At 43.7% G+C, this 20,735-nt stretch overlaps 1 protein-coding gene across 1 annotated transcript in view; it reads left to right on the top strand.

Moving 5' to 3' along the window:
• The window catches only part of pdzrn4 (PDZ domain containing ring finger 4), a 472,024-nt gene that overhangs the window by 437,282 nt on the left and 14,007 nt on the right, over positions 1 to 20,735 (top strand). The window contains exons 6-8 of the mRNA XM_041216213.1: positions 2,749 to 2,850; positions 7,347 to 7,409; positions 13,556 to 13,657. Coding sequence (XP_041072147.1) covers positions 2,749 to 2,850; positions 7,347 to 7,409; positions 13,556 to 13,657 — 267 coding nt within the window. The remainder of the gene's footprint in view (positions 1 to 2,748; positions 2,851 to 7,346; positions 7,410 to 13,555; positions 13,658 to 20,735) is intronic.

The raw sequence follows: 20,735 nt of genomic DNA, 5'->3' as shown, positions 1-20,735 counted from the left end.
AATGTAGTTTATAGTTCAGCTCCATTTTTGTTCTCTGATAGATTACGCATTATCAAAAATAAAGTGCCGTGTACTGAACTGATGGAGAGCAGAGCAGGAGAGCTTGTGTGTGAAACTGCTTGAGAAATCTCCATTACATCACTCAAAAGTTCCTGTTTATTCTATACACTGCCAGAGGCCTGGAATATAATGGGGTGTCTACTGACATGAACGATTACTTGTCTTGCAAATGTTCTTTGCGCTAGTGGCTCACCTCAGCCACCTCTCCTGCTATCTGTTGATTGCCTGGGGTTCCCGATGCTGACTGCAATGTTTAAGAAGATGGGCTGTGTTTGCATTATGTCTCCAGCAGGGGGGTCAAGAACGTGAGGTAATACAGTCATTTATTTGGTAAAATACCTTGGCTTAAAGTTGAGGAGAAGAAAATTGCAATAAAATGGCAACTGAACAATAATTATGGATGTCGCAGGATTGTAAAGGGAGCTATTCCATTTCATTATTTTTAATAATTTTTACTTCAATCCATTTTCCCACATGACAATGCCCTTTCTATATAATATTTTCTGTAATTGTTGGATTCCATGTTGTCAGGGTTGGTTAATCTATGCCATTGGGAATGTCAAAAGGAACTCTTTGATTTAGTAATTGTGAGTTTTGCTGTTTCCATTTCTGTTTTTAATCTCCAGCTTAATTTGTTTTCCTTCTGCTTTGTTTCTCCAGCTGCTTTTCTCTTTCCCACTCTCTCTTTGATTCTGCTTTTCCCTGTCTCTTTAACTCTTAACCATTCCTATTCTTCATTGCATGATGTGGGTCACTAAAGTGAAACATTTCCACACAAAACACACAAGTTGGGCTCTACATTCTTGTACACGGAGATACAGCAGAATAAGTTTTTGTTTTATTTAATTCTTTCACAGGATATGGGTGAGGCCAGCATTTATTGCCCATCCCTAATTGCCCTTGAGAAGGTGGTGGTGAGCCGCTGCCTTGAATCACTAGTCCGTGGGATATGGGAACACCCACAGCGCTGCTAAGGAGTTTAGGACTTTGACTCAGCAACAGTGAAGGAACAGCAATATAGTTCCAGGTCAGGATGATGTGTGGCTTGGAGGGGAGCTTGCAAAAGGTGGTGTTCCCAAGCATCTGCTGCACTCATCCTTCTAAGTGATTGAGGTCATAGGTTTGGAAGGTGCTGTAGAAGGAGCCTTGGTGAGTTGCTGCAGTGCGTCTTGTAAATGGTACACACAGTTGCCACTGTGCATTGTTTTTGGTGGGGGTGAATGTTTGTGGATGGGGTGCCAATCAACAAGCTGCCTTGTCCTGGATAGTGTCTTCTTGAATATTGTTGGAGCTGCACTCATCCATGTAAGTGCACTATGAAATATTGGTAGAATCCACTGATAGTTGCCCCATGAAGAATTTTTGGGCGTTATGTTCAGAAGAAACGTACCTCCCCATCAGCTTCTGGGAAGAGAAAGAATAGGAGATTTTTAAAGAATACCCTTATGCTTTCCAATAAGTATGTTTCCGATTAGAATCTGTTTGATGGAACATGTGGACTAACAAACCCCAGCTTATTCTCTGTCAATCCAAATGCAAATAAGTGCATATTAAAGGCTTGTTGTATAATAGAGGCAGTTACACCCAGAAAGAGGGATGAAATCAACCTGGGTTCCTGCCTTTAATTGCTATTCAGTGCCTCCTTCGAGGATAAAGACAGCACTGGGTTTAGCTGCGATGATTCCTGTGACAGAATGGCTTGCTAACACTCATTGTCAAGGCAAACACACGCAGATCGATGCTTGCAGGAGAAAATGGTTCGAGAACTGCAAGGAACCTTATTCTTCTTTTCCCCCTTTTTCCCATGCATACTTTGAGCTAGAGGACTTGGTCACAGCCTTTGTCAACCTTCCCTGGGCAGCAGCAGATACACAGCAGTCTGGATGCCCCGGGAACTGATAGTTGAGCACTTGCTGTAAGGAGTGGGATGGGGAGGCGAGCAGCTTCACCTCTGACCCTCTTGGAAATATATCACAGAGGAGTTCATGATGCTCATTGCCTTGAACGAGATGCAGGTGGCCGGGTGAATCTGTTCCATCACCTTGTAAATATAGATTGGGTAGATCTCCTTCCATAACCTTCACTTCTTGCTGCCCTTTTCTGTCACTTTACTTAGGACCACCTTAGGCACTGCTTTCTACTCTTCAGGCATCTTCACATTCACTTGCGTAATTTGATATCATTTAGGGCACATGTCCGATGTTCTGTCTGACTATACATTCAGTGGCATAAGTTTAGAGAGGAAGCTTAAACTTTTCCAGTTTTAAGACATTGATATAACTTTACGACTGTGTAAAGGTACTGTTGTGTGTTAAATCGGACCTCCTGTCTCAAGCTGAACGAATATTTTACATCTCTCTCGGTAAACCTATCATAAACATGTCACTCTCAAATAAAGGCACATCACTGGAACCAGTTAGCACCAGCTATTACAAACATCAACTATATATGACATGAAGGATTTCGTATTAAAATGTTTGCAATGATTGCATGCGATATGGAGTCTGATTTATTTTTTTCATTTGTCAGCCGAGCTGAATATGCATTTGCTGGGGAAAGAAAGGTGCCTTTGGAGACTGAAATATGCAGTGCTTTGGAAACAGGCGAAACGAGTTATGGCACAGTGTAAGACCAGGAGGGAAACAAAGAAGCTTAACTCACGGCTTGGTGCTGTGTGTTTTCTTTCAGGAGGTTGAACTGTGCCGCATCAGCAGCCAGGAGAAGCTGGGCCTGACTGTCTGCTACAGAACAGATGATGATGAGGATGATAGCGGGATCTATGTCAGCGAGGTAAGTTGCTGTGGAAGGAAGTGAGCAAGCGACGGCCTGTAATGGACCTGAGTGTTGAGGGTTGGCGCCACGCCAAGCGGTGTCACTCCTAATTGCTGTGGTAAATTGCATTGCCCGGGTGATATGATTATTACAGCCTGTTTATTTTAAGCAAATGCTTTAATGGTAGATGTTAATTACCGAACATTGTCAGAGCAAAGAAAAAAATTAAGTGGCAAAAATTGAGCTAGCTACACACACACGCTCTGCTTTTACACAAAGCTTTCATCAAACAGTCCAGGCCCCAGATTCAGAGCCCTAATTGAAAGAGTGATTGTGTGTGGGGGGGGGGGGGGGGGCGGGGAAGTGACAAGATTGTCTATATCTAGAAAGTGTTACACTTCAACACAATCAAGAGCATTCACTGTTGAATGCAGCATTAATAATTAAAATGTGTACATTGTGGTGGCCCATAATTTTGACAATCCATCTCTGTGATGTACTCTTTGCCATTTCTAATAAAGGCACTTTATGGGAAGAAGTTATGGGGAGGGTGCTGGCTATGGTTCATCAGGTAACAAGAAATGCGGGAGATCCGTAGTTGATTCCATGCTGACTGTGCCTGCTCTGCTCAAATCTTCCAGCTCCAGCAGCTTATTCCTGAGGCACAGATGTAGATAATTCAGGAGCGCTGTTCAGTTCAGCTTGTTTCTTGTTTTAATCAACTGCACCCTGACTGCAGCTATACATCTGTGCCAAGATTTATTTTACTTAAGATGACTGCTTCAGAGGCATTTAAAGGGGAATGGAATTAGAAAATGGAGTGTATAAAAGGATATGGTGGTGAGGATGGAGCTGGATACAGTTGGAAAGCTAACAATGGTATGTATCTCATGAACCAAATGGCCATCTTCTGTGCTATAATTTCTATGATTCTAAATGTGGGTCTGTGGTCCTATTGTTAACCCTTTATGTATCAAGGGAACAAATGCAGTTAACACCTTTGTTGCTGTGGGTAGGTATACTCATCCAGACTCCATTAGGTTCGTGGGGCAGCTTTGGGTTTACTTGTTTGACAACCACATTGTGTTTTGATACAAAGAAAACATCACAAGTTAATCCAGTCGATCCTTAAAGTGGGCGAAAAATCATCCTCTATTTGGAGTAAAAAGCTCACCTATAAAGGTCCCTTGGACCACGAAAATGGACAGTGGGAGAGAGAAAAGCCTAGAAATATAAACGATTCTGAAATTAATGGATATCATTTTACACATTGGCACCTGGGCAGTAACCTGACAGAGAAACGCTTGTCTGGTGCTGACCCTGGGTGAGGGGTCCCGCTGCCTGGCACTGACCCTGGGTGGGGGGTCACGCTGCCTGGTGCTGACCCTGGGTGGGGGTTCTGCTGCCCGGTGCTGACCCTGGGTGAGGAGTCCCACTGCCTGGCACTGACCCTGGGTGGGGGGTCGCGCTGCCTGGCACTGACCCTGGCAGAGGGGGTCCCGCTGCCTGGCACTGACCCTGGCAGAGGGGGTCCCGCTGCCTGGCACTGACCCTGGCAGAGGGGGTCGCGCTGCCTGGCACTGACCCTGGGTGGGGGGTCGCGCTGCCTGGCACTGACCCTGGGTGAGGGGGTCCCGCTGCCTGGCACTGACCCTGGGTGGGGGGTCGCGCTGCCTGGCACTGACCCTGGGTGAGGGGGTCCCGCTGCCTGGCACTGACCCTGGGTGAGGGGGTCCCGCTGCCTGGCACTGACCCTGGCAGAGGGGGTCCCGCTGCCTGGCACTGACCCTGGGTGAGGGGGTCCTGCTGCCTGGTGCTGACCCTGGGTGGGGGGGTCGCGCTGCCTGGCACTGACCCTGGGTGAGGGGTCCCGCTGCCTGGCACTGACCCTGGGTGAGGGGGTCCTGCTGCCTGGTGCTGACCCTGGGTGGGGGGTCGCGCTGCCTGGCACTGACCCTGGGTGAGGGGGTCCCACTGCCTGGCACTGACCCTGGGTGAGGGGGTCCCACTGCCTGGCACTGACCCTGGGTGAGGGGTCCCGCTGCCTGGCACTGACCCTGGGTGAGGGGGTCCCCTGCTTGGTGTAGATGCTGCCAAGTTTTGATCTTCCAGCTTAATGCCCAGGGTGTTTAGTTGGGGGAGATAATTGAAGAATTTAAGCTAAATTAAGTATTGAAATGGCCGCTAACAATTTTTTAAAAAGACAAAGAGAAACTTGGTTAGCAGAATGATATCGCTTGTCTCATTTGGAAGTGGTGTTGTGTTAATACAGCAGTCTAATTTATTTTAATGTAGGCTCTAATGCTGAACTTACAGTATTTATTTCACTGAGATTGTGCAGACTGAGAGCCTAGAATATATCTGAGCAGACTGGAGATGTATTTACAGACATCCCAAAGGAAGAGGCATTGATAATGCCGATTAAAATGATTCAAAGATTCCAATTGTTTAAAAAAAGAAAATTGTGAGGAGCGTACGGCAATAATATATCAAAAGCCTGTCACAAATGAGAAACAAAAAGGGAACATTACACAGATATTGCCCATTTAAACAGGAATCCAAAAGTAAAATGAGAGAAATGAATAGCTGGAGATAGTGATCGTGCCAAAGGTGACAGATAGGAGTGGCCCTTAGTGGCAGGGTCATCACTCAACCCTGCACAGTGGTGACTCTGATGGATTATAATTTGCATCCCAAATTCTGCAACACACAATATCAAGAACTGGTATCAGATGAGAGCGCCCATGAATCATGATAGTCACTGCCTCATCTGAACATCTAAATGTCGGCCCCTTTCTTAAAACTCCTTATTTGCTGTTTATCCCAAGTGCATCTGACAGATAATCAAGTCGTATGAAAATTGTGATTTTCCCTAAATTGTGCTGATGTATAATTTTACATGAACTGGATAAGCTCCTGTCACTGGTCAGCATTGACAGAGTAGCGAGTGAGCAGCACACGCTGTTGGGGAGTGCTGCAGATTTAAACTTCAGTCCTTTCAGAGTACAAATATTTTATCGATCTCTAGCCCTGGGCATTAAATGCTGTTATTTTAGTTATTAGTTTAAGTGATACTTTTGGGGCTTGGGCCCATCTCTATCTCTATCTCTCTGTGTCACTTAGGAGCATCTTTCTGACCGGTTACTAGGATAAAGCTCTTCTGCCTTGCACCTGCCCAAAAAATCTCTGCTATCGCTCAATGAGACTTGATCAGCTCGGGAAGCTGGAGGTTTTAGAGGAAAACCTGCTCCTGTTCTGACTGTGTATACCCACAAGACACCAGTGTTTGCATTAAGATGATTTTGCGCAGGTCCAGGAGAATTTAGACACAAAATGTAAAGATGGTAAAGAGGGACACAGGTGGCTGTCAAGTTTTGGTTAGCCAAGGGTGTGTAACAATGCAGAGTCAGACCCCCCCCCCCCCCCCCCCCCCCCCCCCTGAAATTGGTCATCACAATCAAGATATTCAGGCCACCGGGCAGGTGCATTATTTCAAGGCTCCTATTTTTAAGTGATATAAATTCGTAGAATGGCTACAGCACAGGAGGAGGCGATTTGGCCCATCACATTCTGTGCCAGTTCTCTGTCTCTCTCCTCTCGTGCTTCCTGCCCCTCCCCTCAATCTTAGATTCCTGTGTGCTAAACAATGTTTGTTAGCCAAGAGGGGTCCAGGACATCTAAGTGTCCTACTCAAAGACCTCCAGCAATGCCACCTTTCAGTTGGCCACTGGCCCTTATGCACCAGCGACTCAGCCTGTCTTCCTTATGGAGCCGTCTGAAAATTCTGTCAGTTTCTGCCCCCACCAGACGCCTCTTCTCTTCTTATGTATGCCTGTAGATGAATTCTGCTGATAATTCTGATCATTTTGATACAGAGCACGATATCGTTTAAGGTGATGCTAGTCAATGCTCCTCATGTAAGGCCAACTTGTGAGCGAGTGTCATAAACACAGTGCGTGCCTAGGAGTTGCTCTGTGCAGCCTGGCTGACTGAGAGCTCAATGAGCCCAGTTATCACTCCACATTTGCTACTCATAGACAGATCCTGGATGTCTCGCTGTATTTCCCTACACCATTGACTTCCACTTTATCTGTAGCCTCCTCTGGAGCCAGTGGGGACATCAGTCACCTTCAGAGTCCCAATTGCACTATGTTCCACAACCGGTTTTACAGTTCCTGTACCTGACATTGAGCACTGGTTAAAATGTATGGGTTAGAAATTCACACACAAAGTATAGATCCTAAGGGGAGCGAGCTTACTGCGTGTGATACAAGATGGAACATGGGTTCTGTAAAATCGCATTGAAGTGCACAGGGTCATGGATTGTAGGGACATAGGAGCAGGAGTCAGCCATTCAGCTACTTGGACCTGCTCTGCCATTCGATTAGATTAAGGCTGATCTGCACAACAACTCCATTCTCCCGCCATCCTTTACTGTGAAAGGGGTAATAATTTAATCATTTCATTAATGCTTTCCTCATTCGCCTGACCTTGAACCTTTTTATTTTCTGCAGGTTGACCCGAATAGCATTGCCGCCAAAGATGGGCGTATCAGAGAGGGGGATCGGATCGTTCAGGTAAGCTCAAAACGTTTGTTTGACTGATGTCGCTCCCCCTCTGGCTGAAACCGAAGCAGGAGGCTTAAGGCAACATGAGCAACACGCACAAAAAAAAAAGTCAAGCAGGTGGCGAGCTTTGAGGGTCAAGCCTCAGATGTACAGCTAAATCCGAAGCTGCACCTGGGAGATAAGCCGATAGCAGGTTTTATTCCGCCGGGCTGTCTACCAGTTTCATGTGATGAAAGCAGCCCCACAGCTGGTGCCATACCACGTCTGGACCAGCTACACAGACTGTTATCGCCATAGCAACAATCAGGCTGGACCCTGTCAAATAGCATTCTCCATGCAGAAGCGTGGACATGCACCAAAAACGAGATTTTGAAAATAAAAGACATTGTCGAAAAAATAGCTGCTTTTTTACAGTGAAACCCATTGGGCGTTCGTTCTTCTACATGACCCCTTGCTCGCAGGCCAGTGTGAAATTGTGAGCGGTGCCTTTACACTTGTACAAAGGAGAAAGTCCATATTTCATAAAGCATGCTGATTAATTTCAGTTTCTTTCAGTTTGCTCATAGCCCATTTTATCTCTGCAATGGACGTCAAAACTCAGCTAGGGCCAGGGGATTTTCCAGCCCTGTCACGGGCGGGACCCCCTGCCGGAGAATTGGTGGCCCAGCTTTCGGTGGAGCCGAGACGATCCAGGCAGTGGGCGGGCCGGAGAATCCCGCCCCCGATGTTCCAAGCTGGAGGGAAGCACACAGCATCTCCCAGGGGGTGGAATATTAGGACCACGGCTCATTTTGATTTATGTTAATGAACTTGACGAGCATAATTTAAAAATTTTTCAGGTGACAAAGCTCAAAATGTAGGAAACAATGAGGAGAATAGCCGCAGACTTTAGGAGGACGTAGGTAGACTGGTAAAGTATCACACGGCAGATGAAATTTTATGTTGAAAATGTGAATTGATGCATTTTGGAAGGAAGGAAGTGGAATTTTTTTTAATTCATTCATGGGATTTGGGCATCACTGGCTAGGCCAATGCTTATTGCCCATCCCTAATTGCCCTTGAGAAGGTGGTGGTGAGCTGCCTTCTTGAACCGCTGCAGTCCATGTGGTGTAGGTACATCCACAGCGCTGTTAGGGAGGGAGTTTGACCCAGTGACAGTGAAGGAACGGTGATATATTTCCAAGTCAGGATGGTGTGTTGCTTGGAGGGGAACTTCCAGGTGATGGTATTCCCATATATCTGCTGCCCTTGTCCTTCTAGATGGTAGCGGCTGTGGGTTTGGAAGGTGCTGTCCAAGGAGCCTTGGTGAGCTCCTGTAATGTGTCTTGTGGATGGTACAATAATATAAAAGCAAAATACTGCAGATGCTGGAAATCTGAAACAAAAACAGAAAATGCTGGAAAAACCCTGCAGGTCTGGCAGCATCTATGGAGAGAGAAACAGAGTTAATGTTTCGAGTCCATGTGACCCTTCTTTAAAGCTGAAGCGTGTGTTGGTGGAGGGAGTTAATGTTTGTGGATGGGGTGCAAATCAAGCGGACTGCTTTGTCCTGGATGGTGTCAAACTTCTTGAGTGTTGTTGGAGCTGGATTCATCTAGGCAAGTAGAGAGTATTCCTTCACACTCTTGACTTGTACCTTGTAGATGGTGGACAGCTCTGGGGAGTCAGGAGGTGAGTTGCCGCAGGATTCCTAGCCTCTGACCTATTCTCGTAGCCACGGTATTTATATGGCTAATCCAGTTCAGTTTCTGGTCAACTTTAACCCCCAGGATGTTAGTACTGGGATACTCGATGATGGTAATGCCATTGAAGGTCAAGGGGCGATGGTTAGATTCTCTCTTGTTGGAAATGGTCATTGCCTCGCACTTGTGTGGTGTGAATGTTACTTGCCAGGTCTTGCAGCATTTGGAAGTGGACTGTTTCAGTCCCTGAGGAGTCATGAATGGTGCTGAAAAACATTGTGTAATCATCAGCGAACACCCCCACTTCTGACCTTATGATGGAGCAGCTGAAGATGGCTGGGCTGAGGAAAAGTTTATAATTTACAAAATGGTACAATTTTAAAGGGAGTGCAGGGACAGAGAACCTTGGGTTCATGTACACAATCGCCTGAAGCTGGTAGGACAAGTTGATAAGATGTTAAGAATTCATGTGGGATCCTGTGCTCTATAAGTAGATGCATAAGAGTACCAGAAGCTAGAAATTTCTGCTAAAAGGTTATAAATCGCTGGTAAGGCCTCAGCTAGAGTATTGTTTCCCTTTCTTGGCTCCACACTTTCAGAAGGATATCAGACCTTAGAGAGAGTCCAGAGCAGTTTTACTAGAATGATAACCAGGGATGAGGGATTTCAGTTCTGTAGAGAGATGAGAGAAGCTGTGAATGTCCCCCTTTAGAGCAGAGAAGGTTAAAGGAAGATTGAATAAAGGTGTTCAAAAGTTTGAAGGGTTTCGATAGAGTCAATGGAGAAAAACTGTTTCCACTGGCAGTGGGGTTGGTAACCTGAAGATACATTATGGTAACTGTCAAAAAAATTATGATCTGGAATGCTCTGCTTTGAAGTAGATTCAATAGTAATTTTCAGAAGTGAATTTGATTTATATTTGAAAATGAAAAGCTTGTTGGACTGCAGGGAGTGTGGCTAAATGAGTAGCTCTTCCAAAGACCTAGTAGAGGCACAATGCACTGAGTGCCTCCTGCTGTATGATTCTGTGAACTTGGATTTTATTCCTTTGAGTTTAGAAGATTGAGAAGTGATCAAGCTAGGCATTTAAAACAATAAAAGGCTTTGATAGGATAGATACCAGAGAAGCTTTTCCCTCTGGTGTGGGAATCCAGAACAAAGGGGCATAAGACATTAAGGAATCAGGGAACAATTTTTCACACAAACAGTAATGGAGACCTGGATCTCCCCACTTGAGTTCCAAAGGAAAAAGTTGTGGATGCCAGAGAATAAAGACTGAGATTGATTTCTTAAAAATAACTTGTGAGGAACATGGATCAAAGGAGGCTAAATCGACTTGATGTACAGATCAGCCAAGATCTAACTAAATGGCAGAATTTCTTTGAGGGCTGAGTAGCCCTACTTGAGTTCCTAATGTTCCTGCAAAATCTCTAATGGCTTCCCAGTATTGCAAATAATTGTAATTTGGCTATGGGAGCTGCTGCTTCATTTGAATTGACCAGCTGTTAACATTTCTACCACTACCAGTTGTTCTGGTGGAGGGCTGGTGGGTTATATGAAAGACTTTGCCAAGCTGAAGAGTATTTTTGGAGCCTGGTGTGATAAGTTCAGAATGTGTCTGAAATTTTGAATTTTGCTAGCTTGACAATGGAGTCTTAGTAGATCCGGTCATCTGTGGCAAGACAACGTTTATCTGCCAGCCGGTCGATTCCAAGTGGCTTTTCTCAGGCATTTAAATGAAGTTGTTATTGATACTGGCAATTGGGCAAGTGTGACTCCTTCCAGCCTCTTTAAAACTAGTCTGCTGTCTGTACCTGAGGTTGCACCAAATCCTATTCGCCCATCACCCCTGGGCTTGCTGACTTTGACAGGATCTCATTCTGGCAATGGCTCGATTTTTGAAATTCTCATTTTTGTCACCACCTCCATCCACCACCCTAACTTCCCCTCCCCCCACTCCCCTACCTCCCCACCCTGCCCCCATCCCCCATGTTTGAAACCACCTTCGGCCCTACAATCTTCAGAGATCTCTTCCAATTTTGGCCTTTGTATTACCACACTTTTAATCAGTCCATCATTGGCAGCCATGCCTTCAACTGCTTAAGCCTTAAGCTCTGAAATCCCCTTCATAAATCTCTTTATCTTTCTTCCTTTAAGATGCTTCTTAAAAACATAATCTTGGATGAATTAGTCCCCTGTCCTAATGTCTCTTCCTGTGGCTCAGTGTCAAATTTTATTTGATAAAGCTCCTGTCAAGTGTTTTGGGATGTTTCACTGCATCAAAGGTACTTTATAAATGTGAGTTGCTGTTGTCCATTTTGCTGGATTTTCGTTTACACAGTGACTGTACGAGATTTGAAACCATGACATTGGGCAGGTTCTTATGGAAGTCCTAAACTTGTAATGGCATGTTTTTTTAAAACCAGGATGACATGTTTTTATTTTAATCTACTAGATTGTTGACCAATTCTTTAGGCTTTTGTTCGAGTTGCACATCCTGCAAATGTCTTTATATCTGAGTGAATTCAACCATTCTCATTGGGAAGACAGATCTGAGTTTGACTTCAGTCTGTGCTAATAGGATAACCATTTGCTTTCTTTGCTGATTGCAGTTGTGTTTGTTGATCAGATAAGATTGGGTAATCTCACTCAGAGGTTTGACAAGCATTAATGTGTAAAACATCATGTTGGTGTAGTAGCAAATACTCCTGAGCTTGGGCATTAAAGGATAGTTGGTATAGTGTTTGACTATGGTTTGTTATTGTCTCTGTAAATCATTAGAGGGAGGCTACCCTGGCAATTCTGTGGCTACTCATTTTGTAACTCAGTGACTGGAAATGTTAAGAGTGAAAAAAATACAAATAAACATAGTTTTATGAAAGGAATATTTTTTCTTTACTAGTTCCATAAGTTGTAGGTTGCATGCAATTTACATGCAATACTTGATCTGGCAAAGAAATAGAGGTTCTGTGACTTGCAAAGCACATAGTGAGACTATAGCTTTCTTTTCTGCAGGGTAAGTACAGCAGTTGTTTCCTGTTGATTAAATGTGAAGAGTATTAGTTATAAGGCAGTGACACAGCTAGACCACCAGTCTGAGGGAAATTGGATGCGAATGAAGACTCAGACAAGTGCCAACCATGTGATGTGCAGCCAGATTTGCTGGAGATTCAAAGACTGCTTTAAATTGCTGGAAGCTTTGTCATTGATATTTAGTCTGTTTGATACAAAGCACATCAGTAAGCTAAAATTCATGAGATCTGTGCATGAACATATACTAAAAAATATAATGCAGTTGGCTCAACGTGCATTTTAAAATAAAAATCTGTACAACGAAAGGGATAATGTGAAGTTCACAGACATCAGTATTTTTGTAATTTTACAATTGAGGATCAAATCACAAATGTGACTTTGATCGGTGAAAATCTCCCAATTCTTGGTGATGTACAGCATTGTGTATTGGGGAAATTGGGAGATGGTATAATTGGTAGCAGTATGAGTTTCAAGTATGGAACAATGATCCTTAATAGAATTTTTTGAATGTGGGACATGCTCATTCATTGACTGTGGCAGGGGTTTGACAATACTTGCATCTGACATTAATGGAAATGGTAGAGTATCATGAGGTTTCTTTCCTATGGCAGGTGGGGGAATGGGGGTCAGTCAGTTACCTATTCTGGTGGGGTAAACAGGACATTAAACTGGATGTGCCGTACGCTACAACTATATTCAAATTGTTTCTGTTCTCACTGGCACTCCAAAATGCCGTAACTTTAGAATTCACTTGAAGCCTTTTTCTTTGATTTGGAATTTCAAAGGTTCTTTCAAAAGGTTCCTGCTTTTCAAATATTTATTTACAGCCTGTTTCTTCCTCTGCATAATCACCTGCAGACATTAACAACTTTGTCCGCACCATGTTTATCTGTCACAGCCCAGAGGAGGACATTTTAAATTCAGTCCCAAGTTTCACATCGGTCTGAAGTGTTTCAATGAAAGGGAAATCAGCACTGGGCCTGTAAGCAATGCAACACCGCCTCATGTTGTGAGCTAATGCTGCATTCTTTCTAATTAGATCCCCCATAAGTGTGGAGGAGGTTGACTGATTCCAGTTCCAGCACTATTATCTCTGACTGACAATTCCATTACTCTGAAGGGAAAAAGATGAACGTCACCTGTCATCTGCCAGTTAATTGTGTTGCTGGATGTATGTCGCTGGGGCACATGTTGGACATTTATGAACATTACGGCTTCCTCTGATGTCCAGCTACCTTCACCAATCGATAACAACTTGTGCAGTAAGCACTTAATTGAGTGACGGCACTTACTGCTGTGATCACAAAGTGGAGTCTTTTGTGTGAAAAGCCATGTCAATTCTTAACACAGATGAGCTGTAATTTGCATTTTACAATGTTCAGTGTTGACTCTGTGAAAATAAATGTTATGCTTTTTGTTTTGATCTAATCCTCCTTGCAGATAAATGGCAAGGATGTCCAAGACCGGGAGGAAGCAGTGGCGTTACTCTCCAGTGAGGAAAGCAGGAATATTTTGCTGTTGGTTGCCAGACCAGAGATCCAGGTAACTACTGATTTAAAAGCGAAAATTTCATTTCTATTTAAATTCTGTTTTTCACATCCTCAAGCGGTCTGAAAGAGCTTCATGATGAACAAAGTACTTCATATTTGAAAGTTAGCTAAACACAGCAGCCTGTTTTCATGCAGCAAGATGTCAGAAACAGCATTGAGATAAATGACCAAAATAATGTATTTTCGGCAATGTGTTGGTTGAGGGGTGGTTATTGGCCAAGAAAACTTTACAAGCCCATCTCTGACATGCAGCACTTACTTTATACTACATTGAAGTGTCAACCTAGATTATGTGCTCAAGTCTCAGGAATGAACCCATGACCTGCCTTGGTGCTTTGAGCATTACCAATCAGGAAAGGCAGGTCCCGATCAGATTGGAAGTTTTCTGTCTCCATGGCAAGTGGCTAGCAGTAGTGATGGTTCAGGAGGAGTTTCAAACCTCTCACAGCCACTTCTAGACACTGGGATTTAAGCCTACACCAAGTGTTGTTGTCTTGAATCCCTTTTCATTCCTTGAGGGAAATTTGATTTTTGTCATGCATTCCTCCCTTTGTATGAGAAATGAGCAATCCATCAGCATTTTAAAAGCATATAGGAATTACCCCATATGGAACACAAATGAAATTAGCAGTAATTACAAACTCCTATTGAGTGTCGGAATGAAATAGAAAATAATGCATCCTCATTGGGGGTGGGAACATCGGATTAGGGTTTGAATTATACTTGAGAGTTCCCTCTAATCCTCAGCTTTACCATATCCAGACCTTTTGCACTTTCTACATGAGGATACCGTTACCACAGACTAGTCCCTTGTATTTCTCAATGAAAAAAACCCAATGCTAGGAGGTAATGGACAAAGGCCAAACTAATATTTGCTTTGACTGACTGGATAGGATTTATAACACATTTACTGCTAGTTCGAAAACTCTGCACTCATTCATTTGGAATTTCTTGCTTTCGTACTTTTGTAGAGTCGTGGAAGCTGTTGTTAAAGGGAAGTCTAGGACTTCTGTTGGCTCTGTTGAATCTTTTTGCTTGCAGCTAACTTGCAGCAGAGCAGCAGCTAAATGCTTTGGTCGGGTGACACAATGTGGTTCTGGCACCGACTACACACCTGGGACCCCGAGCTAACACTGCTGCATAGTGCAAAGCCAACATGACATGCTCGGGGAACACCAGGGCTTTTTTTGCACCCAGAATTTTGGGGCTTCTGCAAACAATACCTGATGCGTTAATCAGGGGAGGCAAGAGATTAGAAAAAGGGCCAGTAATCTATTTTGTGAATGGCCTCCCTTATGGAGCTTTTTTCTCAAACACATGCTAATTCACATAGGTCCCCTGTCGTATCTGCATTTTGTATCCCGGATTTGATGTTGATCTATTGGTTGTGCTTTGCAATTTGACACCCATTAGTCTTGAAATAAACTGGAGAAATTCAAAGAAATACACAAAGTAATTTGCAGAATTAATCAACACAATTTTGTACATATATTACTTGTCCATTGTAAAATTCCACTGGAATGTTTCCTATGGGAAATGCGGGAATTCCAATGTCGAGGTGTCAAACACTCACCTGTCGCACCGCTAGTTGGTGCTTTATTATCCCTATCTTACAAATCATTCAAAATGCTCGAAAGCCTGATCGATTTGCTCAAAGCGGAGTCTGGGTTAGTTGAATGCAGCTTTTGTCATAGCAGCACATGTAGATTCTCAAGATACTTCAGTACCAGCTGGGCTGCTATAATACTTTATAGTATCTATCAATTTCTGTTTAGCTCAAAACATTCGCCACATTTTAAAAATGTTCCCTTTCCTTCTCCTTCACTTCACTTTCTCCCATCTGTCCCTCTTCTCTTTCCCTCACCTCTCCCTCCCTCACTTATTCCCCTACCCCCCCCATATCCCCCTTCCTTCCCCTATCACCTTTCATCCCACCTTCTCCTCCACTAATCCCTTCTCATCCCTCCGCTCCCCATGAATCAGATGCAGACGATCCAAGCCCACGGTTTTCAGAAAGCCCTGGCATCAACACCACTTCCTTGTGATTTTAACTGTCTCTTTCAACAGACACAGTTTGTGCTCTATGCAGTGAGTCATTCAACTGTCTACCCAATGGAACTTCCCAGCTTTCACTGGAAGCTCTGGGATTCCTGGTTGGAATAAAGATTCCTTGCATTGTACTGCAGTCTTTTTGCATGAGATTCAATATTTCTGAATCTCTCCCACCTTGAAACTCTTTTGCAAGTAAATCACAACTTAGGAAAGGTCAAAGTTGAATGAAGCTAAGATTGGTTGTGATAAAGCCATATGATAAATATTCAGTGAATTTTTGAACTGATGCTTTGTGCAATATTTGCACCTATGACCTGCACAGTTAACAGGGTTGGAGAAGGCCATTCAGCCCACTATGTCTCTGGCTCTTTGCGAGAATAAACTAATCCCATCTGTCCTGATCTCTCCCTATAACCTTCTATCTTTTTCTGCTTCAAATACTTATCCAATTTTCTCTTAAGAATCAATGCTCATATTCCTGTGGCAAATAATTGCTTGCTTCACCAGCTCTCAGCACAAGACATTTCTGCGAACCTGTCTCAGTGACAGTGTTAAATTGATGATCCCTTGTCACTGACTCTCCAACCAGAAGAAATATTCTTTCCCTATTCACTCTATTGAAACCCCATGTAGCTTGAAAAAATCTCCATTCAACCTGCTCCAGTAGAAATAGTCCCAATATTTTAAGCCTCTTCTCATAACTATAATTTCTAAGATGTACTCTCTGTCTTTTAATAGCATCCATAGTTTGCCCAAAACTCTAAATATGACCTAATCAATGCTGAGTATGCAAATTTATCATCTCACATGTACTGTCAAGTCCATTCTCGTGAACCCAAAATGCTGTTGGGCTTTCTTATGGCTTCATTTATCTGCACTCTAGGAGTTATATATTTGAAGCCCTAATCTCTCTCTGTTTGTTGTTCAGTGTCTTTCTTTTTAGTGTATGCCCCTTTTTTATTCATCCAAATTTTTTTACCTGAGATTTCTGCAAATGAATCTGCCCATTCCACCAGCCTGGACATTTATATTATTTTACCAAACAGCCCATACATTAGAGTCATTGGGAAATTTCAAAATGATGTTCCCTATTTAAGACCAAATTATCTGTTTATACCTAGGAACAGGAGTAGTCTATTTAGTCCCTTGGGCCTGTTCCACTATTCAGTGAGATTGTGGCTGATCTGTAGACATATCTCTATACCTCTCTGCCTTTGCCATATATTCCTTCATACCTTTGGTAGGTAGAAATCTATCATAAAAGCATAAGAAATAGGAGCAGGAGTAGGCTATTCGGCCCCTCAAGACTGCCCCACCATTCAATAAGATCATGGTCAATCTGCTCCAGGCCTCAGCTCCTCATAGCCCTCAACTCCCCGATATTTTAAAAATCTATCTACCTCCTCTTTAAATGCTTTGTGAACTAGCCTCCACAACTCTCTGAAGTAGAGAATTCCAGACATTCACTACTCTCTGAGAGAAGAAATTCCTTCGCATCTCAGTTTTAAATGAGTGTCCCCTTATTCTGTAACTATTTCCCCTAGTTTGAGATTCCCCCACTAGTGGGAACATCTTCTCAACATCTACCCTGTTGAGCCCCCTCAGAACCTTGTACAGTTCAATAAGATCACCCCTCATTCTTCTAAACTCTAATGAATAAAGGCCCAACCTGTTTAGCTGTTCTTGATAAGCCAACCTCTTCATCCCAGGAATCAGCCTAGTGAGTCTCTTTTGAACTGTCCCCAATGCCAGTATATACTTTCTTAAATACGGGGACCGAAACTGTACACAGTACTCCAGGTGCGGCCTCACCATCACCCTGTACAGCTGTAACAAGACTTCCCTATTTTTAAACTCCAACCCATTAGCAATACAGGCCAAAATTCCATTTGCCTTCTTAAGTACTTGCTGCACCTGCATGCTAACTTTTTGTGTTTCATGCACAAGAACCCTCTGTGGTAGCCAGCTACACTTTTTTGGAGCCTCTTCCATTTAAATAACAGACTGCCTTTTGATTTTTCCTACCAAAGTGCAAGACCTCACACTTTCCTACGTTAAACTCCATCTGCCAAGTCTTTGTCCACTCACTTAACCTGTCTATATCCCCTTGCAGATTCCTTATGCCCTCATCACAACATGCTCTCCCACCTATTTTTGTATTGTCAGCAAATTTGGATACATTACTCTCTGTCCCCACCTCCAAGTCATGAGTATACATTGTAAATAATTGAGGCCCTAGAACTGATCCTTGTGGCACTCCACTAGTTGCGTCTTTCCAACTTGAAAAAGACCCATTAATCCTGACTCTCTGTCTTCTGTGTGTTAACCAATCCTCAATCCAAGCTACTACATTACCCCCAATACCATGAGCTCTTATCTTGTGCAATAACCTTTTATGTGGCATCTTATTGAATGCCTCCTGGAAATCCAAATACACTACAAATGGTGGCCATTACCAAGGAGAAGGTGCTAGGAAAACTGAAAGGTCTGAAGGTGGATAAATCACCTGGACCAGATGGATTACACCCCAGAGTTCTGAAGGAGATAGCTGAAGAGATAGTGGAGGCGTTAATGTTGATCTTTCAGGAATCACTGGAGTCAGGGAGGGTCCCAGAGGACTGGAAAATCGCTAATGTAACCCCCCTGTTTAAGAAGGGAGTGAGGCAAAAGGCGGGAAATTATAGGCTGATTAGCCTGACCTCATTTGTTGGTAAGATTTTAGAGTCCATTATTAAGGATGAGATTTCAGAATACTTGGAAGTGCTGGTAAAATAGGGCAAAGTCAGCAAGGTTTCATCAAGGGGAGGTCATGCCTGACAAATCTGTTAGAATTCTTTGAGGAGGTAACGAGTAGGTTAGACAAAGGAGAGCCAATGGATGTTATCTACTTGGACTTCCAGAAAGCCTTTGACAAGGTGCCGCACAGGAGGCTGCTCAGTAAGATAAGAGCCCATGGTGTCAGAGGCAAGGTACTAGCATGGATAGAAGATTGGCTGTCTGGCAGGAGGCAGAGAGTCGGGATAAGGGGGTCCTTCTCAGGATGGCGGCCAGTGACTAGTGGAGTTCCGCAGGGGTCAGTGTTGGGACCACAACTTTTCACTTTATGCATTAATGATCTAGATGAAGGAACTGGGGGCATCCTGGCTAAGTTTGCAGATGATACAAAGATGGGTGGAGAGACAGGTAGTATTGAGGAGGCAGGGAGGCTGCAGAAGGATTTAGACAGGTTAGGAGAATGGGCAAAGAAGTGGCAGAAGGAATACAACGTGGGCAAGTGTGAAGTCATGCACTTTGGTAGGAAGAATAGAGGCATAGACTATTTTCTAAATGGTGAGAGAATTCAGAAATCTGGAGTGCAAAGGGACTTGGGAGTCCTAGTCCAAGATTCTCTTAAGGTTAATCTCAGAGGCTGTCCTTTCCCTTCAAGTCCTCTTTGCTAGTGAGCCCCTCCAACCTCATCCTCTGTCACCGCAGAGGGAACAGCTGGCCAACGGGCAATTCTAGAGGGAGAAGTGTGTGTATGTGTATGCGTATGTGTGTGTGTGTGGCAGGGCCTTTTGGAGTCTCATGCAAGCGTTCTCACAGGCGGATCCTTCACCTGTCACACTCACCACAATGACCTGAGCATTTTGAATGTTGCCTGCTGGAGTTCACTTTTAGTTGTCCGTCTGAGTTGAACTTTGTCAAACATGATTTCCCTTTCACAAAACCATGTTGACTCTGTTTGATTGCATTAAACTTTTTTGAGTCAGTAATTAGGAAGGCAAATGCAATGTTGGCATTTATTTCGAGAGGACTAGAATATAAAAGCAAAGATGTGCTGCTGAGGCCTTATAAGGCTCTGGTCAGACCACATTTAGAATATTGTGAGCAATTTTGGGCCCCGTATCTCAGGAAGGATGTTCTGGCCCTGGAGAGGGTCCAGAGGAGGTTCACGAGAACGATCTCAGGAATGAAAGGCTTAACATATGAGGAACGTTTGAGGACTCTGGGTCTATACTCGATGGAGTTTAGAAGGATGAGGGGCGATCTGATTGAAACTTACAGAATACTGAAAGGCCTGGATAGAGTGGATGTGGGGAAGATGTTTCCATTAGTAGGAGGGATTAGGACCCGAGGGCACAGCCTCAGAGTAAAGGGAAGACCCTTTTGAACAGAGATGAGAAGAAACTTCTTTAGCCAGTGAGTGGTGAATCTATGGAATTCATTGCCACAGAAGGCTGTGGAGGCCAGGTCATTGAGTGTATTTAAGACCGAGATAGATAGGTTCTTGATTGGTAAGGGGATCAAAGGTTACGGGGAGAAGGCGGTAGAATGGGATTGAGAAACCTATCAGTCATGATTGAATGGTGGAGCAGACTCGATGGGCCGAATGGCTTAATTTCTGCTCCTATGTCTTATGGTCTTATCTACTGGTTCCCTTTTATCAACTTAGCTTGTTATATCCTCAAAGAACTCTAGTAAATTTGTCAAACATGATTTCCCTTTCACAAAACCATGTTGACTCTGATTGCTTTAAACTTTTTTAAATGTCCTGCTATTTCTTCCTTAATAATGGACTCTAGCAGATGTTAGGATGACTGGCCAATAGTTTCCTGTTTTTTGTCTCCCTCCCTTCTTGAACAGGGGTGTCACATTAGTGTTTTTTCATTCCGCTGGGACCCTCCCGGAATCCAGTGAGTTCTGGAATATTTTGACCAATGCCTCCACTATCTCTCCAGCCACTTCCTTTAAAACCCTTGGTTGCAGGCCATCAGGCCCTGGTGACTTGTCTGCCTTTAGTCCCATTAGTTTGTCAAATACTTTGTCTCTTGTGATAGAGACTGTTACAAGATCTTTCCTCCCATTAGCTCCTTGTTTATCTGATATCTTTGGAATGTTAAAGTGTCCTGTACCATGAAGACCAGTGTAAAATATTGGTTTAATTGGTTTAAGTTATCTGCCATTTCTCTGTTCCCTATTATCATTTCTCCAGTTGCACCCTCCCAAGGGTCCCATGCTCACTTTAGCAACACTCT

The sequence above is a fragment of the Carcharodon carcharias genome, chromosome 21 (genome assembly GCF_017639515.1).
Source record: "Carcharodon carcharias isolate sCarCar2 chromosome 21, sCarCar2.pri, whole genome shotgun sequence".
Taxonomy (NCBI): Eukaryota; Metazoa; Chordata; class Chondrichthyes; order Lamniformes; family Lamnidae; genus Carcharodon; species Carcharodon carcharias.
This window is presented reverse-complemented; position numbering and strand designations above follow the sequence as displayed.